The sequence below is a fragment of the Saccostrea echinata genome, unplaced genomic scaffold, assembly GCF_033153115.1.
Source record: "Saccostrea echinata isolate AGI-Se365-2 ecotype Australia unplaced genomic scaffold, CSIRO_AGI_Sech_v1 ptg000015l, whole genome shotgun sequence".
Taxonomy (NCBI): domain Eukaryota; kingdom Metazoa; phylum Mollusca; class Bivalvia; order Ostreida; family Ostreidae; genus Saccostrea; species Saccostrea echinata.
The window spans coordinates 10,212,773-10,240,380 of NW_026889764.1; the positions used below are offsets into that span (position 1 = coordinate 10,212,773).

Here is a 27,608-nt window from a genome sequence, read left to right on the forward strand (position 1 = left end):
GTGGATGAAGGCGAAAGCCTGTACACTTCTCTAAAGAGAATAGGGACAGGCGGTATTTGAATGATGGAGACTCTGTGTCAGACTAAGACGATCTGTGAAGAAACGGATTATCTGTAAAAATCTGTTCAAAAACTTTAAAAAGTAAGTAAGGTCATGGTGAGAGTTAGGCGCTTCTCAGTTGCTGATCTTGTAAAAGCACAGTTACGCGATATATATATATATATTTCCATTTCTATTTGTTTTCTCTGTGATAACTCTTTGAAAGTTAGGAGAGTTGATTTCTTGATCATTCCACCGGAATGCAAATTTCGCCAAGCGAAAGGTCAGGAGCTAAGACGGCCTAATATGCATGTAATTCTCGTGCGGCTGTCTTTGTGTGTGACTCTAAGGGGGCTTAATGTACATGTAATTCTCGTGCGGCTTTCTTTGTGTTTGACGTCAGTGGGCGGGGACTATTGAAATTGACATGTGAGGCCTCTTGTAATTTAAATCTATTACTCTACATTTTTAAAATCTAAATTTGCAATTTTATTTTACAGTGAAATGGAAATATAAGGAATCACTGTCTAGTTAGTAGAGTATGCCAGGGACATCAACGATAGTTGGAAACGTGGGATAATTTATGCATAACGGGCTTCGCCCGTTATGCAAATTATCCCACGTTTCCAACTATCGTTGATGCCCTGGCATACTCAACTAACTAGACAGTGATTCTTTAAATATATATATATATATATATATATATATATATATATATATATATATATATATATATATATATATATATATAAAGCACTAAAAACCAACAACACTGTATATCCTAAGTGTCGGATCTACTAAGTAGTTACAAGGTCACGGATGGAAATTTATATAAAGCACTAAAAATGACCAACGACACGAACAATAATAATAAAAATTATAATAATTGTCAAATTATTGTTCGTGTCGTTGGTCATTTTTAATGCTTTATATATATATATATATATATATATATATATATATATATATATATATATATATATATATATATATATATATAACATTGAAAAACAAAATTATGCTACTGGAACTAATTAATGTTAGCAAACTAAATTTCAAGTAATAAAGAAATGGTTTTAGTAAGTGCACTGGTATTGGGCCATACTATGTGAAATTATAGGGAGATTTTTGAGAACCTCATGACGCTTTGTGTTTGACATTACAATGTTGTTGAGTTTCTCCGTGGTTACCAAACATGTTGATTTTAAAATTAAATAACATGACTTCTATTAAATCACATGGAATGAAACTTCACAAATCAACAAAATAAATATTTTTACATATAATAATGTGCTCATTTTAAATTTCTTGAAGATAGTATAACGAAGATTGACATGGTCCACGAACTTTTCAAACAACCCTCGTATTTAGAATAACCAAAGAAACTTCATTCATTGAATTTTTAAAAAGTGATAAAGAGAATCATGTATCTTGGTATTGTTTACTAGTGTTCCAAATTTGACTGAAATCGAACTAAGCCTTCTGTGAGAATTTCTACTTTTAGAAATTATGGCAACTCTGTACATCATAAACAAAAAGTATATTTAGTGGAACTTGCTATAATCTTATTCATGCACAAAAAATTCTATTGAAATAAGACCAAAACTGAAACAGGGTTTCAAAAGAATTTTAAACTTTCCATTTATAGTACCTATGGCAACATTGATTGTCAAAAAAAGGATTGTTTATTTTAGAGTAGTCTTCTTGAATTACAGAATAGTGAAGTCAGACAGAAACTGTAGTATGAGTGGTGTTTTGAAAAATTCAAACAAACGGACAATGGACTCTGCCATTACATAATCTATTCCAGTCCATGACCAAAAGTGCTAAAAATGTTATATTATTTTTTTTTATTTATCATGTATACACTATACAAAATTGCTAAATCACCACCTGTTATTTTCGTTTGTTAATTGAACATTTGCCCAATCGACACTAGTATATCTAATATGCCATCTTTCCCAATACAATGGAGTTGACAATGCCTTGGTGTCATGACAAGACCCTTGAATGAACTTCTTGATAAAACAAAACAATGCTCATCGTGTGTGTATGGCTATACACTAAATATTTACTAATCCCTCATAGTACATCATAAACTGTTAACAATAATAAATAATGGTTTTAATAAAGAAACATTATTTGCTAATTTAACCATGATATTTCAATGTACAAAGGGTAAAAAGTTATTATTATAACTTATAACTTAAACAATTTATATGTATAAACAAAGATGTAAGTATCTGTGACTGAGAAATATTTCTTGTGGTACACAGTACTTGGAAATCAAATGATGCTGTGAAGCAGAAACAGACAATGAGATCAGTAACCGATATGTATGTTCTTAAACACAAAACAAAAGTATAATACACAACTACAGGAGTATTTCATTGCTGTCACAACAACAAAAACTGATTATGCATATTAAGGATTTCACATTTAACAATTACAGCCTTCCATTATTACATGGCTATTACAGTTACATTTCCTTGTAATTAAATTAAATCCCACTGAAGAAGTTATAATTGACCCACATATCACACAATAATACTTAAAAGTTCCATCACAGGATTATTTTTTGTTCATAATTGAACTAACATAACATTTCAGTACTTTTTCAGTTCTGGAATGTCGTAGAAGTAATCAATGCTTGAGGGATTGGCTAATGCCCCCCGCTGGACTACTTCTTGTCCATGAATGGCTCGTCTGACAGCTACCTCTACTTTCTTTCCACTGATTGTATACTAAAAAAAAAACAACACATCAGATTTTTAATATACATACACACATTTGTCAATTAATGATAAATAGAAAATTAATACTTTTGTACGGAATTTAAAAGTCAATCTACTTTGTATAATAATCTCAAAAGAGGATCAGTACAAAATATTTTAAAATCATTCTATATATTTTACCATTTCACTCTTTTTTATTCTCAAAGGTATACTGGAAAGCATCAAAAGAGAAAAAAAAAAAGAATGCTTCTTCATAAGTCTACATTCTACCAACTTACATATCAATGTCTCTTTTAAGAAGGGAATTTAATATGAAATGAAAAAAAAACTTAGAATCTAGAGAGTCTCCTCTGATTTTGTGATCAATTTGTTGATGTAGGTTTGAGCTGCCGGAATGGCAAATTATTTTTACAAGGGAGTGTGTTTACTTACTGGAATGTCCTGGATAGGGAGGATGACCTCTGGTACGTGTCGGGCAGACAGAAGATGTCGGATGTTGACCTTTATGCTCTTAACTAGTTCCTGGGCAAAATCTGCTCCTGATGCCATCTTCAAGAATAAGATGACTCTCTCCTCGGAGTTATCTGCCTTTCTCTGGGCAACACAAACACTATCCTGTATTTCCTTATAGGACTCGACTGAAATATGGAATAATATTTCTTTTATCAGTGTGGCCGATACACTTTGTAATTGAAACTCTTAATGGAGTTTTTTTTTTTTTATTGGAACCCAGAAGGGTTTTAAGACACTGATAGCCAGTGATGACTTCTTTTATGAAATGGATCTGACAATATATTATTATCGAGTTCTTACCAACATTATAGATTTCTGCACTTCCGAATCTAACTCCATTAGGATTAAGTACCCCATCACTGAAATTCAAAGATTTTTGTATCAAAAATCTCTTAAAGAAATTATGCTTGGAAAATCTGACACAAAACACATATCTTCCTTAGCATACTTACATTCAAAGCTTAGTTTTAGATATAAAAAAGCTATGAAAATTGTTCAGAATTAAGAATTATCTGCTTTCCTAAGTGATTGTGTTTTTACCTTCTTCCCAGCATGACTATCCCTCCAGTCCTAGGATTAATACAACAGTAGTCACCATGAGCCCACACACCTACAAGACGTTCACTGAATTATGACTACTTACAAAAAACCTTTTTTGCAATCAAAATTACTTGTAGGTATCTTAAATATATTCAGATTTTCATATAGTACTGTACATGTTTATGTCAGTACATGTATCTAGTACTTATTTTGTCTTTTTAGGTGAAAATATCGACAATATTCAATTTAAAATATATTAATACATTGACCAAAGTCTACCCTTCAATTACTGTAGATCACCAAATTTTTCTGACACCTTATTTTTGTGAGAAAGTAATTTTGTATTTATTAGCTATGGCCTAAGGCCATGCATGAAATTAAAAAAAGTCTTCTCTCAAATAAAAGAGTGATTTACTGTAAATTGATTTCATCTCAATCAGCCATATTAGAACTGAGTCTAATCCAATACATGTATAACAAAAATTCACCTGGGTACATGGAGAAGTATGCATTAGTGTACTTTTCCCCCTGGGGGTCATTCCAGAAATAGACGGGCATGGAAGGGAATGGCTTCAGACAGACCAGTTCCCCTGGCTCCCCATACACTGGCTTACCTATGACACAAGAAAAAGATGTATCGGACTACATCATCAAGAATTGAATTACCTTCCACAAGGTAGGTAAAAGCAAACATCTAGATGATGTACACTACTGCTGTACAGTTTGAATGCTACTGCATAAATAGCAATTTTAACACTTAGAAAGAGCTTTCACAAAATATGATACAAATTTATATCAATTGATAACATTGTTACTTGCTGATATAGTAGTACTATACTGATTCATTTACCTTCCTCATTCCAGCTCTGCATGTCACAGCCAAGGGTAAAGCCCTGAACCTCCCCTCTGTGTACCGGGACTGTCCAGTTCTGACCCATAAAACAGGCAATGATGTCAGTGCCACCTACAGTAAAAGACGAAAAATTAAAAAATGTCTATATTCCTAACACAAAATTACTAACAATTGTTGTGAATCACCAATTATAGGGGAATTTTTAAAATATTTGTTTATTTTCATGGTATGAAGAGAACGAATTCAATAATCACCAAATGTTAAAGTTTATAACTTTAGTATCAAATTTGTATACCATTACTTCATCAACCACAAAGTCAAATCTATACAAACCAATATTTTTTCCTCAAACCATGAAAATTTGATCCTATTAATATACTTGATTTAACAATACTTGAATTTCAAACAAATTCTCATGTAACTCCTGAATTTTGCATCCACCGAGTACAAAGAATCTGTTTACATACCTGATATGGAGGCCAGGAGAAGGTCTTTTTTAATTTCCTTGTACACATAATCATAACTTTGAGGCTTCAGGGGGGATCCTGTGGACATGATCATCTTTAGAGTCTTCAGTTTGTGTGTGGTCCCTGTGACATGAATACATGTATCCAGTTAGTTACGACATGCAAGATGTATATTTTCATTTGAAATAAAGTTAAAGGATATGGTAAATAAAGTGCTCGCCACAGCATGATACGCCCGTCAAATATTGTTCAATTGTCATAAACAGTTAAGAGTGCAAAAAAATCATGTCAACCTTGATACAAGGATTTCAATGATTTTTGCATTCCTCGTAATATTTGTTTATACATCTCCTGTGGTATAGGCATTAATTATAGCAAATATTACATAATAGATCTTCAACTGTTTGTGTTAGAGCTTGACAAATGCCCATCTGCAGCCCCCCCCCCCCCCCCTTTCCAGCTTTCAGATTTATGAGACATGATCCTCTGAATTTGTTGATATTTTCAAAAAATTAATTAAAAATGTCATATCAAACAATATAATTTAGTCTTAACAACTTAATCTATATCAAATTAATATCAAAAATAAAAGGCTGGCCATCAAATGACATATGCTATAAACTGACAAGCAGTTCTTCTGTCTAATTCCCAAAGGATACAGATAAGAGCTGCTTGATCAGAGATCCTCTAACAGAAATGATTGAGACAGCTAGCCTTCCTACACTGAACTCATTAATTAATCTTTAACTGGATGCATGTCCACTTATTACTCCCAACGGATGAATGGATCTATACATACTATCTGCTTTGTAGTGCAATAAAAATGCATATTTATGTCATTCTGATATTAAATTTGAAAACAAAGATTTTTTTTTTTATTTGTTACAAACATTTATAAAAAGAAAAAAAAAATTGTGTAATCTTGATGCAATATTTTTAATAAGGTTCCTGCATTACTCTTAGATTTGTAGGGACTATCTACCATAATAAAAACATTTTTTTAAAATACTTGATTATTTTTAGATTTAATATCAGACTGGTTTTAAGCTGCAATTCATACAGACAATGGGCATGCTGATTCCAATACCCCCCCCCCCCCCCCCAAGTATAATTAGTTTTAATTATATTATACAATATCAATTAGTTTATTATACAGTATCAAATTAATTTATTATACAATATCAAATAAGTTTTAATTACTTTTCAACAAATTCATTTTCAAAGTTAGGCTAGCCAACTATTTAATCCAACAGGGCTGATTCTTTTTACCCAGTTCCAAAGAGATATAGACAACACCTGCTTGATCAGAGATGCTCTACCAGTTAGCTCCTCACACTCAACACATTAATTTTTCTCTAATTTGACATGCAATTTTCTGTTATCAAATTCTCCTTGACCAGTGCTTGATAATTACACCCATGGGAGAGGTGGAATTTCTCTTGTAACATTACAATTGTTATAGATTGCTGTAACGTATATAATGAAACAAGAGGCCCAAGGGCCTTAACAGTCAGCCGAGTACAATACAACAATTTAGAGGATCCATAAACTGAAAAATGAAGCTTTGTTGCCCAAAAGCAAGAAAAATAGTATGATTAGCATCAACAAAATAATTGGTCTAGTATCTTCTGCCCCCCCCCCCCCCCCCCATTTATCACTATTCCCATGCAGAATATTAACAAAATGTCTATCATTTAACCCCATATTATTACTTCTTCTCACAATGGCCTCTCTTCGCCTTCGAAGAACATTTAAAAAGATAAGTTATTTTTGTCTCATGTTTATTTTTCTATTATTTCCAAGTCATTAAAACTATGAAAGTACTTTTTTATTATACAATAAATTATCTTGCATAATTCTCTTATTCTATAAAGCTTTCAAAAACATTATTTACACTGATTAATTATCAAAGGTGAATGGCAAAGGGGAATAACTTTGCTAAGCAGAATAAAACTTAAAAGAGCCCTGGCCAGGACTAGAACACTTTGACTAAATGGTCCAGGTGTTCAAAATTCTGGTAAAAATACCCTTGCATATTAAAACTTTTACTCTGTTTGCCTTGACCATCCACAGAAGCACTGAAGATTTTCAAAGAAATGCATTTTCACCATATTATTAAATAAATAAAGCCCCATCCTTACCCCAGAACATCTGACCCATTGGCCACGAACTCACAATTCTGGAAGAAGCACCCTTTCTCATTATAACTATACACTTGTTTCTTTACTTTATAACCAGAGGTAGAAAAAATATTTTGAAAGAAATTATGCATTTTCGCTATATAATCAATAGAGCTCTTCCCCCCTCACCAGAACCCCTGACCCAAGGGCCATGAGGCATTCTTCCTTATCATAACCATGCACTTCCTTTGTTTGAAAAATACCCAGGCGCACAGAAGAAGATTTTGAAAAAATTCATGCCTTTTCCCTATATAATCAATAGAGCCCCGTCCTAACACCAGAACCCCTGACCCTGGGGCCATGAAATTCATAATTTCTGAGGCAATCATGCTCATCATAACAATGTACTTAGTTTATTTAATATCCAGGAGCAGAGAAGAAGATTTTCAAAGAATTAATGCAATTTTACTATATAATCAATGGAGCCCATCCCTAACACCAGAACCCCTGACCCAAGGGCCATGAAATTCAATTTCTGAAAAGGCAGTCATGCTCACCATAACTATGTTCTTAGTTAGTTTATTTAATACCCAAGAGCAGAGAAAAAGATTTTTAAAGAATTGATGCATTTTCACTATATAATCAATAGAGCACCCTAACACCACAACCCCTGACCCTGGGGCCATGAAAATCACAATTTTGAAAGAGGCACTGTTGCTCATCATAACTATGTACTAAGTTAGTTCATTTAATACCCAGGAGGAGAGAAGAAGATTTTCAAAGAATTAATGCATTTTCACTATATAATCAATAGAGCCCCACCCTAACACCAGAACCCCTGACCCTGGGGCCATGAAATTCACAATTTTTGAAGAGGAACTCTTGCTCATCATAACTATGTACTTAGTTACTTTATTTTATACCCAGGAGCAGAGAAAAAGATTTTCAAAGAATTAATGCATCTTCAATATATAATCAATAGAGCCCCACCCTAACACCAGAACCCCTGACCCTGGGGCCATGAAATTTATAATTTTGAAAGAGGCACTCTTGCTCATCATAACTATATACTAAGTTTCTTTATTTAATACCCAGGAGCAGAGAAAAAGATTTTCAAAGAATTAATGCATTTTCTCTATATAATCAATAGAGCCCCGCCCTAACAACAGAACCCCGACCCTGGGGCCATGAATTTCATAATTTTGAAAGAGGCACTCTTGTTCTTCATAAGTATGTACTTAGTTAGTTTATATAATACCCAGGAGCAGAGAAGAAGATTTTCAAAGAAATAATGCACTTTCACTATATGATCTATATAGCCCCACCCTAGCACCAGAACCCCTGACCCTGGGGCCATGAATTTCACAATTTTGGTAGAGGACTCAATGCTTATTACAATGATGCCAAATGCCAACAGTTTGACTGCTTGATGTCCAGGAGTAAAGAAGAAGATTTTTAAATATTGCATTATTTTTGGTGGTTTTAGCCCCACCCCTCAGGCCCCAGGGGGGGCGGGGCCATGAAATTCAAAATTTTTGTTCCCCTTCACCCATAGATGCTATATGCCAAATTTGGTTGAAATTGGTTAAGCGGTTTCAGAGAAGAAGCTAAAAATGTTCAAATGTTAACACACGACGCACACCCCACGACGCACGCCGACGGACGAGAACGGATAGCAATAGGTCACCTGAGTGACTCAGGAGACCTAAAAATAAGTATTTTCTTGATTTAACATATTTTTAATAAGGATACTACAACACTCTTGCATTTTTTGGGATTGTGTAATCTAATAGTAAAAAGACAGTTTTATTTTTAAATTTCACTTAAATTAAAGGTTGCAGTGTCCTTGAAATAGGTCGCGACACACCTTCTACCTAAGATGCATAAATTGGCCAAGTTTGATGATTCTAAGTCGAATAGTTTTCTAGTTATGAGCCGGACAGGATTTTTCCATATTTGGCCATAGCATCTTAATTAAAGGTTAGAGCGACCTACTTTTAGTGCGCGACACACCTTCTATCCAAGAAGTATCAGCTGACAAAGTTTGATAATCCTAGGCCTAATAGTATTAAAGTTATGAGCCGGACACAAGAAAAGCTAACAGACAGACAGACGGACATGAACGCCATAACATAATATGGGCATATAAAAAGTCACAGTTAGTTACAAAAAGTTAAGATACAGTGTGTGCCACTTTCCTAATCAATTTTGAATTTGGTGTGCACTATAGGGGAGATTCAGATGATGCATGTTTTTGGTGTGTTTTTTTTAAAATAAAGAATAGCCTGCGTATAGTGTGCAGTAAGAGATGCAGTAACTGTAACTCTTACCTGACAGTAACTGTAACTCTTACCTGGCAGTAACTGTAATTCTAACCTGGCAGTAACTATAACTCTTACATGACAGTAACTGTAACTCTTACCTGACAGTAACTGTAACTCTTACCTGACAGTAACTGTAACTTTTACCTGACAGTAACTGTAACTCTTACCTGACAGTAACTGTAACTCTTACCTGGCTTCAGTCCCCTGTCTTCCATTACAGCCAACCATTTAGCACTTGTTCCAAACAAAGTGATCCTATAAGAGGAGTAAAACACAGATTAACCAATCTGCTATGGGTTCTAACTGCATCATTTTTACTCATAATAGTTTGTTTCCAAGTATATGTTTGTTCACATTTACTTGGTAACAAATGAGGACTTTGTTACATTGAAGTATTAAAATTCTCTTTGATATTGGAAAAAACAATCCCTTTGTTTTCAAACTTGCCTTGTACAATACACAGTTACTGCTGGCTTTGAGATTAAAATGATGATATAGCTACCTGAGGAGTAAAATATTTAGTACCGAGCCTAAAGGGCAAGAGGAATATTGTACAGTGAAACCTGTCTAATCTGAGACATGCACTGAGAGACAAATTTTGTGTCGGAATAGACAGGGTGTCTGATTACACAGTGAAAAGAACATGGAAAATGGTAAAATGGGAACAAAAATAAAGGTTGGAAAACACAGTGAAATGGGTTGCACAGGTGTCAGATTAGACAGTTTTCACTGCACTTTGAGGGTGTATTCTAAATTTTTAGGTAGTTATAATCTAAAAAGTAGTTATAATCTGAAAAGAATACCTTTAATATCTTCATAAACCAATAAATAGAATCATGAAAATAGAATTATGCTCATGGAAAAATCATATCAAAGAAAATGTTTTTATATTAAACTTGAAAACATTTACCCTAATTCATCCACCAGATCCCAGAGGTGATTTGCATGGGGCACCAGAGGGGACCCATCATACAGAACAATGGCGGCACCCACAGCCAGACCTGAGACTAACCAATTCCACATCATCCAGCCAACCTATCACATACACAAGTACACAGTAAAAGTAAATTATTTTCAGTTTTAGAATTATCTGCATAAAATAATTTTCACTTTATATTTACTAAGTATGACCCCAAAATTTTGTTTGAAAAGTCAACTATTCTTATAATGCCAGTATTTTTCCAATATAATTAAAATTAGATCCTTTATGCTCCTGTATTTTGTTATGTCACTGTAAGGATCCTTAAAGCGATGTAACAAAATACAGGAGCGTAAAGGATCTAATTTTAATTAGATTGGTATTTCTCATGTATTTTTCAAGAGATTTATATCAAATTCAAGCTTGAGGACTTTCTTCAGTAAACATGGTAAAAGAGAAAATAGAAAACATAGTGAAATTCAACTTCTAATACTTAAATGTACTTATTTTAGAGGTAACCTTATTTTAGCTGTAACCATATTCTCGCGGCTTTTATGCTTCTTCTTGTATGTTTATTCATGTTTACGTTAATGTTATGTATGATTAAAGTAGGATTTAAGACTCACATACATGTACACTAATTTATAATTGTGCTAATCAGTTGAAAAGGCCAGGCACTAAATTTTGATTGTGCTAATTCATGTACGTTTACAGCACTGAAAACTACCTATATGTCTTCAATGTATAGCTTGCTACAAAGGAAAAAGTTCAGGCATTGTGCATATCACAAGAGAAAACCATTACAAAGTAATTAAAAAGGCATTTTTAATGCATTAAATCTGTCCTAATGCTGTAATAAAGTAAACATTCTCCTTACTGTAGTGTAATAAAAGAAAATGTCCTCCCTTCCCATGTTGCTTTGTATGATGTGTTCCTCTAAATGCTTCAGCAAGGTTCCCTGTGGAAAAACATAATCAAAAACAATAAATTGTACCTTTCTGTAGTAAACCCATGTATAATTAGAGGCTTGCAACAGACTTTCAGCACCTTAGCCCATAAACTCCATTTATTTACTAACCCCACAAAATTTTCCCTCATAAAAGTACCAGGTATGTCATTTTTATCAATACCAAATCATTGAATGCTTTGAAAATTCTTCGTATCAACATGATAGAAGTTTGTTTTGAAATACTGTATACAGGAAAATTAATGAATCACTAGTCAGGTGCTCTACCAACCGAGTTATCAAGCCAAGATTTGAAAGTTATGTACTTGATGGATGCAGTTTAAAAAATATCACTGTTTAATGAATTCTGTGGGGGGTTTTTTTAAGTCATGCACACATACTATTCCATAAAGGTAATAAAAGTAATTTTTCCCATCAGACAAGTATTTGTGGAGACTGACTTGTCTGCATGGTCACAAAATGAACTGAATATGGACAAGCATTATTGTTGAGCCCTGTAATTAGTGATGGTGAGTTTCAAGCTCAGCTGTTGCACAAGTTTGATGAAAAAAAATTCTTACAATATTGATTTTTTGAAATAAACGTGAAACTTATTTTTAAGAAGATAACAAGTTACAAACACATTACCAATATGTTGATTTTTGATGTCAGCTTACCCCCACTGAGTGGACCATACACTTAGGGGCTCCAGTGGTCCCTGATGAGTACATGATAAATAATGGATGGTTAAAGGGGACTTGTTCAAAATACAGCTCCACATCTGGGTCACTTGATGAGACAAATTCCTCCAATAAGCAGCTAAATACAACACAAAACATTGTTTTTTATATATCACAAACTCAAAAAAAATCATATACATGTACATGTACATGTATGTATTTGTCTCTTACAAAGTCTCTGCATTGGTATCTGCCTACTGATATTTTTATGTAGGAAAACATGATAGGTAGCAAAACTTATCTAATCTGACATGTAAAATCCTATACAACACATGTACTGTGAAATCATTTATTTTTGTACAGTTAAATTTGCCTGGTTTGAGAAAAATTACTGGTTTGTGAGGATTTCATTTCATGGTGGAAAGACAAACATAATACATGTACACTGTATTGAAGTTTGGAATTGTAAAACTTCACGGAGGATATGAAATGGTAGTTCTCTACATACCACAAAATCATTCAATACCTCCCCCCTTTCTGAAAATTAGTGATTTTACAGTACTCTGTCACATTAGTAATCATAATGATCATTTTACTTTGTTGTTTAGAAATATCATAATGTCAGAATCTAAAAGTAATGAGAATATTTTTGTTCAAAAAGTTTGGGACATAAATCCTCCTCCTGTATTGTCTCACCTGTTAGGAATAGCTGAAATATCACAGGGTGCATCAGGAACAAACCTCAGAACAACAACTTTCTCAAGGTCAGGTAACCCTGCAAAGGGAGACAAACACCATAAACTTGACTGGAATATAAAAATGTCAAAAACAAATTGATGTTTCTCACAAGATCAATTGTGAGAAACAATTGATATAAGGGAAGTAACTCTCCAAAAGGAGTCCGCGATTCAAAGTTTTGAGATCATTTTGGTATAAACCATCCATTAAAAAGGTTTTACTTTACTGATCTCAATGGCAAATATGACAGAAATTAAAAACTTACCAGTCATTCTTACATCTAATTCATGTTACCATAAATAATCATTTGTGTATTGAATCAGAAATACATTGTAACACAGTACCTCTGACAACTTGTTCCAGTTTCTCCAGATGTGAGTGAACTTTGCCATTGTACCATACAGCATTAATACTGAATATCAACTTTGGTTTTATTTGTGAGAATCTGTCCAAAACACCCTACCAAAAACATAACAACAATAGATGAAAAGAATTTCTCTTGTTTATTATACTCTTTACTTTAAATACATATATATTAACTGGATTTATTTTCTGTTCTGCTAAAATGTATATTAAACAAACAAGAGTATAATACAGGTAAATACAACTGGGTATAAAAGGTTTATAACATAAAACCCATAAATATTGTTATAAATTTTAAAATGTGCATTCAATTAACCTTATAGCGTACTAATTTCCTATACCTTTTAAAGATATACCCATAGTATTTTCCTAACTTAGGAACAAAATTAATGTGTTGTTTGATAGTACCTCTTGGCACACTAGCTACCATTTATAATATTTTTGTTAAAATGAAAACAATTATTGGCTACTCATTTGCACATTATTTATAACATTCATTTACCGTAATATTTTTACCAAAAAAATCAGTATCATTTCTGCATAAATTACACTTTTTTTAATTATAATATATCACAGACTTAACATGATGCAAAATTTTGAATTTTACGGAATGGAAATTTTCTGGAATAGGCAATATCAGATGCATTCTCAGGCACAGAGATATAATGAAATATTGTGTTGAGTGAAAACAGTGAATGATTCTTATTCTCTAAGTATCTTTTTAATAAGATGTGCTGGAGAATTTTTCTGACTTACCTGTACCCCAAAGTCTGGAGAGGTAGAGCTCCACACAGCACCTATAGATGCTGCAGCTAACATGGCCTCCAGAGCAACTGTACAGTTTGGGATGTACCCTACATAAATAAGACAAAAATGGGAAGGATTACACATCAAATCCTTCAATAGATACAGAGGCTCCATTGGTAGAGCATATGAAACTGTTTATACACTACTAGTAACCAGATCATAAGACTTACAATACTTTGTACTTGTAGACATACTTTTTTCCATGTGGGATTAATTTACGCTATGTACATGTATGTGGTCACAAATTTTCTTTGGAAATTTGTAACAGCAAACATAAAGTGCATTTAAGACATTTAATGGTACTCCAAGTAATCTGAGTATTTTTCTACCTGTCAATTGAACAGAAATTGTGATTCCGTGGATTATGTGTGACGTAGTTTATATTGGGTTTCAGCCACCCCCATTTTTTTGTATAATGTATTAGTCTGTTATAGAATTTATGATCAAAGAGAGATAACTCTTGGATGTGTGTAAATCCGGAATGTGGGGTATCTTGGGTTAAACTTTTATTGTTGCTGAAACCCGCCAAATAAACGTAACGTACTTCACCTCTCCTGTTCTTTTTAGGTAAGAACATAAATTTGTACATGTTAACATGTTTGTAACTGTTTTCTTGATATATAATATGTTTGATATAAGACATTTTGTTTCTCAAAATATTGCGATTAGGTGAATTTCAATGTATTCGCTAGTATTTTGATGCAGCATGGTCTAGTCACGTGGGTAGAGTTCAGTGAAAAGTCTTTATTTTGAGTTTAAACAATAGTGAACAGGTTATATGTACAGAATTGTTATGTTATAATCACAGAAAGTATTTGCTAAACATATAGATTTGATTTTCTAAAGAATATATACAATTTCATTTGTTTCCGGAATTAGTTGAGTTGCACGGATTAGAGTCATGTTTTAGAGTAGTGTAATCTGTTTCCGGTTTGAGACAAAACGTCAACAAATACAGATGTAAATGTGTTTTGGCTGTTTCGGACATAAAGATATGGTATTATAAAATATTTTATTGATAACTTATCAAACGGAATCTACTAGCCACATGTTTTATTCTAGTCAGTGATATTTTGATGTCATAGTAAATTAGTAGTTGTAAATCCCCTAGACTAAATGAGTGTATGTATGTATAATAATGCGTATCTTGTGTTAGACTTTTTAATTGTTGCTGAAACCCGCCAAATAAACGTAACGTACTTCACCTCTCCTGTTCTTTTTAGATTCTGCCAGGCCAGGGTAACATTTTGGGGGCTCGTCCGGGATTCTTATCATGGCAGAGTTGACAGAGGAAATGTTGGAGGTGAGGTCAAAGCTGATGATGGCACCACTGGACGTACTGAAGGGAATTCTGGAGGAATTCGGGGAGACTGTTGATGCTTCCAAGGGTCGACTAGTGGTGGCTATGCAGGCAGATAAATTCTTCATGAAGGAGATGGAAGGCGCACAGTCTGGAACCACATTGCTCTCAGTAAAATATACTTTAGCAGAGGCAGCTCAGAAAGAACTTGAAAAAACTGTGGGTATGAAAGCGGAAACTGAAAGTGTGAAGGACACTAAGTCTCCAGGGATTTGTGAAGAAGAAATAGAAAAGAAACCGGAAGTCAAGAAAGAAAATCCCACAGCGGTAAAGCTACATAAGGACTTTAAAATCAGTGGCCAGGTTGATTGTAAGGCAGGGATATCTTACACAAGCCTAATTCGACAAATTGAAACTGGTAAACAGAAGGGATATTCAGAGGTTGACATTATTGATGGGGTGATCAAGGCAGTTGTTCCATCCTCGAGTCTTCGTAGTTACCTTGATGGACGACCTGACATAAATCTGGCTACTCTGAGGAGTATTCTAAGAGGACACTATGCAGAAAAAAATGCTACTGAGTTGTACAGTGAACTTGCCAGCGCGACCCAAAATCCGAAGGAAAACCCTAATGATTTCCTTTTGCGTGTGATGGACCTCAGGAACCGGATTCTGTTTGCTTCGCAGGAAGATAACAGTGAACTCAAATACAGTCCAGAACTGGTTGCTGGTCTATTCAGAAGAACAGTTTACACAGGGTTACGGGACACAACATTACGACATGAGATGAGGAAACATTTGGACAAAGTGACTATATCAGATGCAGAGCTCATGCATGAGCTGAATCAGATTCTTATACAAGAGAGTGAAAGACTTAACAAACTCCAATCTAAACACTCGGTGTCTCAAATTAACTCTACCTTGGAGATCAACTCTGTGAAAGAGGCCGTGAAAAATGACCTTGCGAGTGAAATTAAATCTTTACGGCTCGAGATGAATAAACTGAAAGAAATAGTAGGACATTCCCAAAGTGATGTGAGGACGCAACCAGTAAACGCAAGGAGCAGACCAGGATGTGCCGACTGCCAAGCCACCGGCAAGCGTTGCGACCACTGCTGGACATGTGGTGGATCCGGTCATCGTCGACAACAGTGCCCAAACCGGAAGTCTCACCCATCGGGAAACCGCAGCGGGTCGTCTTAGAGGGACAGTTGGCGGCCCAGCAAATGGAATGTCCCAAGAGTTGTTTATCATGTCATCGTCAATTGTCAAGTGAAACTATCAAAGTTTGCACAAGTTGTCATTTAGCCACATATTGTAGTGTAAATTGTCAAAAAGCACATTGGGTTGAACATAAGAAAATTTGTAATGCTGTCAAATATATGAACACAAAATTTTTTGCTGAATGTCAACCTAACAATTTTTCTGCAATTTCTGTAAATGAAATCAAAGGTGATGTTTATGATATTGGGCCGAACATTGTAAAACTTGTCAGTAAGCCATGTCATGTTTGTGTATTATTGAATGAGAAACCTGTGAAAGCATTGTGGGATACAGGGGCCCAAGTTTCACTGTTAAGTAAGTCATTTGTCATGAATTATTGTCCAGATGTAGTTGAAAGTGTTAAGAGTGTTGAAGAATTTTTACAGTCGGAGAAATTTTCATTAGTATCTGCCTCGGGCTCAGATATACCTATTGAAGGTGTTCTTACTGTCAGTTTGAAATTGTTAAAACAAGGTAGTGAAATTCAGGTGCCTTTTCTGATCACCAATGTATCTGGTATGAATGAACCTATTCTTGGGTATAATATTATACAACACCTGGTACAAACTGTACATAGTAGTGATGCTGTTGACTTGTTAAAGTGTACTCTTCCAGCGGCTGATGAGGCTCAGGTCAACGCCCTCTACCGGGAGTTGAAAAACACGGGAGACGGAACACTGGGAATGGTCAAGGTAGGACGCAGGAATATAACCGTACCAAGGCAGTCGTCGATAATCGTCAAAGTACCATTCAAGACCAGACAACTTCAGCATGGCACTAAGGCTGTCTTCATTCCGTCTCAAGAATTGGATGCCTATGGAGTTACATCACAGGAAATGCTCATTGATGTGAAGCCAAAGCGTACTAGACACGTCAAATTGTTGTTGTCTAATCCATCCAAAATGGACTCTGTCCTCCCAAAAGGAACACCTTTAGGACATGTTGAAAGGATTTGTTCATCAATTCACTTTGAGACTACAGGATCTAATAGTGTTCAGACAGTAGTAAATAAAGTGAGTACTAAAAATTGTGAAAAGTGGGATCCGCCTGTTGATCTTTCAAACTGTTCCCTTACCCCAGACCAGAAAAAGAAAGTCCAGGAGCTATTGAGGGAGGAATGTGAGGCGTTTACATGTGATGATGATGATATCGGTTGTGCCGTGGATCTGCAGTTGGAGTTAGAACTGATGGACAAAGAACCAGTGCATAGTTCTTACATGGCTGTACCGAGGCCTCTTTACCAAGAAGTTAAAGATTATATTGCCAACTTGTTACAGAAACGTTGGATTCGAAGATCAACATCCCCATACTCTAGTCCTATTGTGTGTGTAAGGAAGAAGGACGGATCACTCCGTTTATGTGTTGACTATAGGAAGTTAAACGCAAAAACTGTCCACAACCAACATCCAATTCCACGAGTACAGGATGCTCTCGATTCCTTGGGAGGAAGTCGCTGGTTCTCACTTCTTGATCAAAGTAAAGCATACCATCAGGGTTTTGTGAAAGAGGAATGCAGAAAGTACACTTCATTTGTGACACCATGGGGACAGTACGAGTGGAATCGTATTCCATTTGGACTCACAGGTGCTCCTGGAATATTCCAAGCATACATGAATGAAGCTCTAGAAGGACTCAGAGATAAGTGTTGCCTCCCATACTTAGATGACATTTTGGTGTACAGTAATTCGTTTGAGGCTCATTTGAATGACCTTCAGTGTGTGTTGCGTCGTATGAAGGAGAAGGGACTGAAATTGAAACCTAGTAAATGCCATATCTTTCAGAAACAGATCCGTTACTTGGGTCACCTAGTCACTACACAGGGTCATACTGTAGACCCAAATGACCAGGAGGCAGTGTTGAAATTAAAGGATCAGAGGTTTCAAACAGTTGGAGATGTACGGAAAGTGATGGGCTTTATCGGATATTACAGGAGTTATATCCCAAATTTCTCCCGTAGAGCAAAACCCATCTACGATTTACTGAAAGGTGACAATGATGCACCCTTATTGGGGAAGAAGCAGAAGAAAACCAAGTCTCAGAAATCAGGACAGAAGAGTTCATCAGTGCGGATTACATGGACAGCTGAACACCAAAGTATCTTAGAGGATCTCATTGATGTCCTACTTCACCCACCAGTGATGGCTTATCCTGATTTCAACAAACCTTATACTCTCCACATTGATGCATCACAAATGGGCTTGGGAGCTATCCTTTATCAGAAACAGGATAATGACAAGCTGGCTGTAGTTGCTTATGCGTCTAGGACACTGACACCAGCTGAACAAAACTACCACCTTCACTCCGGAAAATTAGAATTCCTAGCACTCAAATGGGCAGTGACAGAGCGATTTAGAGATTACCTTTACTATGCCACTCATTTTGAAGTGTACAGTGACTATAACCCATTGCGATATATATTCACCGCCCCAAAGCTAGATGCTACGAGATTAAGGTGGGTTTCCATGTTGGCAGATTTCCGATTCCATATCCACTACAAGCCCGGTGTGAAAAACAGTGACGCAGATGGACTCAGTCGCATGCCCCTTGATGTGTCCAAGTTTACAGAAAGTTGTTCCCCTGACACCATTGATGCCATTGTGTCAGCAGTAAGGTTAGACGAGACTGTTTGTGGCAGTATTTGTGCACCAGTTAAAGAGGCTGAAGCTGAGGAAGAGAAACTTCAGGGTGGAACCTTTACTTCTGTTAGCAGTGCTACCTTAACAAAGGAACAGAGTAAGGACCCAGACATTGGGCTTATAATTCCTTTTGTACAAAAGGGGACAAGACCGTCAAAGGAAGTAACCAAAGGATGGAGCTCTGCTTCCAAGTGTTTACTACGAGAATGGCCAAAGTTGAAGATGGTCAATGGATTACTTAGGAGGGAGATTTCACTACCTCGAGAAGGACAAATACAACAGCTGGTACTTCCAAAATGTTATAGGAAATTAGCCCTTAAACATTTACATGACGATCTAGGACACTTAGGAGCAGAGAGAGTATTGAGTAGCGCAAGGGATCGATTCTACTGGCCGCACATGGGTTCAGAGATTGAGCGATATGTCACTCAGGAGTGTTGTTGTATCAAGGACAAAAGACCACATCTTCCGCGCAAAGCAGCACTACAACCGATAACTACGACTTGTCCATTGGAACTGGTCTCAATTGATTTCCTCCATTTGGAGCGCTGCAAAGGGGGATATGAATATATTCTTGTGGTGATGGACCACTATACTCGCTTCGCCCAGGTGTATGCCACCAGGAACAAATCGGCTAAGACCGCAGCAGAAAAAGTGTTCAATGATTTTGTGCTAAGGTTTGGAATGCCTAGCAGACTTCACCATGATCAGGGACGTGAATTTGAGAACAGATTTTTCTTTGAGTTCCAGAAGCTGTGTGGAATTCATCACTCTCGTACAACACCCTACCACCCGCAAGGAAATGGCCAGGTGGAGCGTTTCAATAGAACTTTGTTACAAATGTTAAGAACTCTAGAACCATCTTTCAAATCTGACTGGAAATCTCATTTAAACAAAGTCATTCATGCATACAATTGTACGAAGAATGAATCAACTGGATATGCACCATTCTTCTTGTTATTTGGACGTCATCCAACACTGCCCATTGACCTAGTTTTTCCTGAGCTACAGCATTCAGAATCAAAGCGGACTTACTCACAGTATGTCACTCAGTGGAAAGCTCGCATGGAAGAGGTTTACAAAGTTGCATCACAGCAAGCAATGAAGATGTCTGATAAGGGAAAGCGTCAGTATGACAAGGCACTATTGAGCGCACGATTGTATCCTGGAGACCATGTATTGGTGAAGAACCTGTTGGAAAAAGGAGGGCCAGGGAAATTAAGGTCATACTGGGAGCAGGATGTGTATGTGGTACTAAAGCAAGTAAATGAGGATACACCAGTGTACGAGGTGAGGAAGAAGTCAGGACAGGGTGGTATCAGGAGACTTCACAGGAACCTGTTGAGGCAGTGCAATTCTCTACCCGTAGAGTCTGGACATAAGGAGAAGAAAAAAACCTGCCGGATTAAACAACCCTTTAAACCTGCAGTCCCAGTGACAGTTTATGATGCTGACGGCAGCTCCTCTGATTCTGATGGATCAATTGATTTTGGAGGGATCTCTTTAAATCCACATGCAGAACCGTTTGTGCCTCAGCAGCATATTACAGAAAATGATAGCTCGGACTCGGTAATTGAAGTAGAGAATCCTTGTGACTCTCATTCTGAGGAACCGGTTGTGATTTCTGACAGTTCTGGTGATAGTTTCAAGTCAGCCCATAGCTCAGATAGACAATCTGATGATCAGGAGGACCCAAATTCTGAGGATAGATGTGCGGAGCCAGATGTTGAACAAACAAGCGAGACTGAAGACTATCATTCAGAAAGACCTAGGAGAGCAACCAAACCTCCCAGGAAGTTTACATATGATCAGTTAGGGAAACCATCATATGTGCAGACCATTAAACCAGATTTTGAAATTTTTGTGTAGATTTTCACATATTAGTAGACTGTCATGTTTTACAGCTTTAAGGGCAAATGCCCTCGTGAAATCAATACATGTATGTTTATTTAATAATATCATGAGTGATATGAATCACATGCTAATTATAGCATTTATCAAGTATTGTCAAATTTCATTAGTTAATGGTTGTTATATGGGCCATGTACATGTATGCGACAGAGTAAATGTAACCTTAGTGTCTAGCTTTATGTATACTTAGGACATTTTAGAGTGTTGTCTGCAATTTGGCCAGTTGTAGACATTTGGGTATAATCGAGCAAGTTGCATATGTATGTTGTTAAAGGGTCTATGTAATGATAATACAGTATACTGTTCTGTGGAAAACAGAAGCCTGATAATGTTGCTTTATTTTAATTACAAAGAGTGTTTCATTGTAATTGTTAATGTCGGGACAACATTCAATTTTGTAGGGGAGTGTGTGACGTAGTTTATATTGGGTTTCAGCCACCCCCATTTTTTTGTATAATGTATTAGTCTGTTATAGAATTTATGATCAAAGAGAGATAACTCTTGGATGTGTGTAAATCCGGAATGTGGGGTATCTTGGGTTAAACTTTTATTGTTGCTGAAACCCGCCAAATAAACGTAACGTACTTCACCTCTCCTGTTCTTTTTAGGTAAGAACATAAATTTGTACATGTTAACATGTTTGTAACTGTTTTCTTGATATATAATATGTTTGATATAAGACATTTTGTTTCTCAAAATATTGCGATTAGGTGAATTTCAATGTATTCGCTAGTATTTTGATGCAGCATGGTCTAGTCACGTGGGTAGAGTTCAGTGAAAAGTCTTTATTTTGAGTTTAAACAATAGTGAACAGGTTATATGTACAGAATTGTTATGTTATAATCACAGAAAGTATTTGCTAAACATATAGATTTGATTTTCTAAAGAATATATACAATTTCATTTGTTTCCGGAATTAGTTGAGTTGCACGGATTAGAGTCATGTTTTAGAGTAGTGTAATCTGTTTCCGGTTTGAGACAAAACGTCAACAAATACAGATGTAAATGTGTTTTGGCTGTTTCGGACATAAAGATATGGTATTATAAAATATTTTATTGATAACTTATCAAACGGAATCTACTAGCCACATGTTTTATTCTAGTCAGTGATATTTTGATGTCATAGTAAATTAGTAGTTGTAAATCCCCTAGACTAAATGAGTGTATGTATGTATAATAATGCGTATCTTGTGTTAGACTTTTTAATTGTTGCTGAAACCCGCCAAATAAACGTAACGTACTTCACCTCTCCTGTTCTTTTTAGATTCTGCCAGGCCAGGGTAACATATGCCCCCATGGAAAAAAAGTATACATGTATTGTATGTTTAACATTAAGAATGTTAGAATCTGTAAAAATTCAAGATGATCCTGATATTGAACATTTGATCTTTACATTGATGTGAATTTTGTAAAGCAATACTTTACAATGTCTCAGTTGTGTAAAAATAACGTCCATGCACACAGATCAATTCCAAGCTATGATATCATTGGGAAACAAACTTTTTATCCATATTTGGTGGTGATTTGATAAGAACAAACAAAATGTGGAGTCAACAAACATATCCATATAGGTACACGTAATAGTACATTGAAAGCAGATCCTTTGAAGATTTATTACCGTACCTTGAAACCAAGGAAACCCCAGACAACCACCCTCAAGTCCAAGACTAGTAAAATATAATATCTTCCAAATAGCATGGTTAAAGGACTTATCGCATGATCTTTCAAAAATCGTAATTTTATGAAAAATATTATCTACAACCTTGTTTTTAAAATATTGAATACAATAAACGTTATTGAAAGCATATTTTAAGAGATATTGAGAGTTGAAATTCAAATACGGCAATATGCATATTTCAGTCGGATTTCGGCAAAATACTGCTCTGACGTCATAGGCGACAATTCAGTGATAGAGAGATGAGAATATATAAACTATTTACGGAGTTATCAACAACAAATGCAGCTTAATTACGAAAAATGCTGAAAAAAATAATTCCTAGAGTGCTTTTTAATTACTATAGAAACATTAACTAGTTCTAAGGTAGAAGGCTTTTGAGATGTTTTCGTTTTTTTATTCGAAACATTCAGAATCAGTACAGCTCCGATTACGGCAATGTTTCGTGATCGGAAAATTATTTTTCAAGACTGCCATCCTTTACAAAACATAAGTAAATTAATGTTATGCTAAAAACGAAGAATAACAGTTATACAATATTAAATTTGTAAATCAATGAAGTTAATATATGTGATAAGATGACAAATCAAATTGTATTGTGATGGTGAGTTTCTTCGTCTTCGCCGCGTCTCCTTCGATATCGTCGCTGCTATTTTTACAATGTTAACAGATTTTTCAGATTTTTTCTTGATGACAATTCTAAAATATAAGGTTGGACATTCAATTTCATATCGATAAAATCAGTGAAATGGTCGTCCAAAATGCAGAATATCCATGTTGTATCGCGTATATTTTAGTAAGATTAACTATAGAGCTGATCAGCCATTGTCGCCTTTGACGTCACAGGGTCACGTGATCGCTATCTAATTAACTTAGATTTTTAATTCAGGGGTTTTCATTTGAGTCAATAATTGGTTAATTACCGCGGTTTATCTGCAGCAAAAACACAAAATTTATAAACTGTGGTCATAAGGAACGTTTTACGCTTTTAATTTCAAATAATTTAGAAACATGCGATAAGTCCTTTAATGAGGGTTTAAAAACTTCTTCATGGGAAATCATAATAAATCATGCATACCTACGACCCTGTCTCCTGACTGGACCCCCATTTTTCTCATGGCTGCTGCATATCTCGCCACAGAGGATCGGAGTTCCTTAAATGTTTTCTTCTGCATTCCTTTGATCCCAAGTCCTTCACCTGATAAATAAGGAAGAGTTTTAAAATGTTGACTCCATACATGAATAAATTAAGACATATACATGATTTATCACTGATTACTCATTACAGCTTACTCCACTTATATTGAAATTGCTAATTTTGAATTTCCGCTTATTTTGAAATAAAAATAAGTCCCCAGTTTTAGCCTCTCAATTTCTTTGCATTAAAATAACATATTAATGAAATCGGCTATTTTGAAATATCGCTTATATTGAAGCCACTGATCGGTCCCTAGAGGTGATACTGAGTTGTTTTCATAACGGTTATATTGAAGTACTCCCTGGCGGCTGTCATTACCGTTGGTGACAGTAATTATGCCTAACTGTCTGGTTGATATACAAAGGTGTGAATTAATAATTTCTCACCTTATGTGTTTTAATACTGCTTTTACAAAATAAAATGTATTCACTGTTGAATTCTTTGTTTTCACATATACGGATGTATTGAGGCTAGACAATATGGGAACCCCACAGAAAAAAACCTTATCTTTGGACAATAAATATGTATTAGTTATGGCTATTGATAAGAAGACAAAACCTAAATCCGAAATAACTAAGGATTTTGGGATTGACCAGAGTACACTTACGATGATATACAAGCAGCGTTCAGCAAGTAATTGAAGCGGTTGAGTTCGGTGATTTTCTCCAAAAACGTAAAAGAATGCGAACAGGGAATTATAATGAGGTTGAAGATGGTCTTTTCAAATGGTTCACAAACGCAAGATCCTCAAACATTATCCATTTAATTCTTGCTGAGAAATCTAAATAGACTGTAATAGATAAACGATGACCAAATTAATTTGTTCGGGTTTGTTCCTCTTTATTCTAGATCGGGATTGAACTTGTAAAAATGGCGGCTTCACGTCAGTCGATTTCGCTTATATTGAATTACAGATATATTGAAATAATTTGCATGGTCCTCTGAAGTTCAATATATCCGGAGTATGCTGTATATTTCCTAGCATCATTGCAATGTGATTTTATTTTTTTTTATTCTGTTATCCTGCGAATAAAAATAAACTACATGGAAATGAGGCTGTTTACAAGAAGCTCTTCCATTAGCAATATATTTATGCTATGATGTCGATTCTTTTACCTGTAGCATAAACTGCAACACGGTCATCATTGTAACGGAGCAGATTTTCCGCAAAATTAAGGCGGCTCCCTCGAAACCATGTAGGAATCTCTGCAATATTCTTGGATTTATCAATCACCTGAAAATCAAGTTTGCAGCAACTGACAAGATGAAGAACAAAATCTAAAAAAAAAAATCTGAGAAGGATCTGCAAACTACAATCAAGATGAAATTTCAATGAACATTCAGCTGACAAATTTATCTTATATATGGCAAATATTTTTGATTTTTCCAACTTTAATAGTTTGCATTTTAAAACAAGATGTGTTTGTGAAACACTGATGCCCCCGTATGGCAACTTTTAGTAAAGGTTAAACTTTCTCAATGCAAATCAAATATGTTGGTACACAAAGTAAGGTCTTGTCTCTAGGAATAAACCTTTGAATTATGAAAGCCCTAGCAGTGACCATTGAATAGATATGGAAATGGTTAAGTTTTTTCAAAAGTATGTCAAACATCAAGGTCAAGGTCAAATGGTCAAAATTATTGGTACCCAAGGAAAGGCCTTTTCCCAAGAAATACACAGGTGAAATGTGAAAGCCGAAGCACCAATCGTTCAAAAGTTATGACCAAGATTAAAGTTTTCCAAAAGTAGGTCAAACTCCAAGGTCAAGGTCAAAGGGTCAAAGTTGTTGGTATCCAAAGAAAGGTATTCTCACAAGGATTACATATGTTAAGTATGAAAGCCCTAGCACCAACTGTTCAAAAGTTATGGCCAAGGTTAAAGTTTTTCAAAAGTATGTCGAACTCTGGTATCCAAAGGAAGGTCTTGTCACAAGGATTACACATGTGAAGTACGAAAGCCCTAGCACCAATTGTTCAAAAGTTATGGCCAAGGTTTAAGTTTGGTAAAATTTTGCAAAAGTGGGTCAAACTCCAAGGTCTAGGTCAAAAGGTCAAATATGGTGGTACCCAAAGAAAGGTCTTACCACAAGGAATACACATGTGAAATATGAAAGCCATAGCTCCAACCAATCAAAAGTTATGGGCAAGGTTAAAGTTTTTGCGGACAAACAGACAAACAGACAGATGGACAGGGCAAAAACTATATACCCCCGAATCTTCGATACGGAGCATAAAAAGTTATGTAACATTCTGGATAAACTAAAAATGACAAACACATTTCTTAAGATATATATACCATCAGTTCAAGAATTTAAGACATATAAAATGAATACTTTATTGAGAAGGTGATGTTTTATGATTTGAAGGTCTGTTATACAGACAAATCAATATATTACCTCTGTATAAGGCTGTGAGTGGATGACATCGGTAAACTGCCAGACTTCCTCCCAAAACTGGTCATAGTTCTCACAGGACCACTTGTGGAACTCTCTATAAGTCTCTGTAAACATGAATATATATATATATATATATATATATATATATATATATATATATATATATATATATATATATATATATATATATATATATATATATATATATAACCTGACATATGACCCCATGACCTTCTTATTATTTATCAACATTACATGAATTCAATTTCTGAATTCTACCCATCACACCTACATTCTGATCCAATTCATGTTAACCTAGCTAGCATCACTGGTTTTGCATTGCCACTATTTAGAAAAAACATAAGTTTTTGTTTAATTTATCACCCATAACTGGCTGACAATTTTGATGAACAGTGCCTGTTGCCATGTTTGCTTTTGACATGACTAGCTAACAATTAATATTGTCAGCAAGAAATGTGAGAATGGGAAACACTCCTGTTAATTTTTATGTTCCATCACGAGCTATAATTGAGGAGCTATAATTGAGGCACAGATGATTAGTCATTGGTTTCACTGGATTCCATAACTGTATCTATTCAGGGACATATATAGTAATACTGTAGTATTTAGGTCCATGATCTATTTCAAGTCATTTAAAAAAATATAAGTTTTTTAAATGATTATCTGCAGATCCTAAATAAAAAAAATATGATTCAATCAAGACATTGGAGTACAATACAAGATAAATATAAATGGAAATTATTTGGCATCTGGTCCTACATACGTCCCTGCTGGTACATCCAATTTTGTACTCCTTCACTTCAACCCCATGGCACCGATGATTGACAGAGGAAATTCGAGATTCTTAGTTTAACTTACCCAGATTTACACTATATTTTTCATTGATTCTTGTCCTCAATTCATCCATTTTAGTCGACATGGTTCGGTCCGGTTCCCACATAATAGGGGGGATTCCATCTACTGCGGCGTCCATAATTTTCTCTGTTTACCAAAACATCCAACGTGACAAATAATACTTCCGGTAATAAAACATTTTCTACTTTCACTTTGACGCTTTAGACGTCCAATATCGCGAGAATTATTTATTTTTGAGATCTTGTAAATTTATAATTAATAAGTTTTTTTTCGAATTAAAAGAAAAGAAAAATAGAGATACGTACAATG

General features: G+C 35.2%; 1 protein-coding gene across 1 annotated transcript; it reads right to left on the reverse strand.

The window, feature by feature from the left end:
• Positions 1-1,909: 1,909 nt before the first annotated feature.
• LOC133187501 (acetoacetyl-CoA synthetase-like) lies at positions 1,910-27,450 on the reverse strand. Its single transcript, XM_061322900.1, has 18 exons — positions 27,303-27,450; positions 26,424-26,527; positions 25,144-25,261; positions 23,908-24,027; positions 13,994-14,091; positions 13,219-13,333; positions 12,833-12,911; positions 12,134-12,275; positions 11,388-11,468; positions 10,502-10,626; positions 9,782-9,846; positions 5,148-5,270; positions 4,678-4,791; positions 4,316-4,441; positions 3,828-3,897; positions 3,588-3,646; positions 3,207-3,412; positions 1,910-2,783 (listed from the first exon to the last, which is right to left on the reverse strand). The coding sequence occupies exons 1-18, from the start codon at positions 27,415-27,417 to the stop codon at positions 2,646-2,648; spliced, it is 1,998 nt and encodes a 665-aa protein (XP_061178884.1). The 5' UTR covers positions 27,418-27,450; the 3' UTR covers positions 1,910-2,645.
• Between the last annotated feature and the right edge of the window lie 158 nt (positions 27,451-27,608).

What these genes read in the sequence shown, in the direction of transcription:
- LOC133187501 (XM_061322900.1), bottom strand. Translation starts at nt 27,417, where the DNA reads ATGGACGCCGCAGTAGATGGAATCCCCCCTATTATGTGGGAACCGGAC. An exon ending in TGTTGCAGTTTATGCTACAG is followed by an intron (nt 24,028 to 25,143) that starts GTAAAAGAATCG and finishes CTTATTTATCAG; the next exon opens with GTGAAGGACTTGGGATCAAA. An exon ending in TTTTCTTTTATTACACTACA is followed by an intron (nt 10,627 to 11,387) that starts GTAAGGAGAATG and finishes TGTATGTGATAG; the next exon opens with GTTGGCTGGATGATGTGGAA.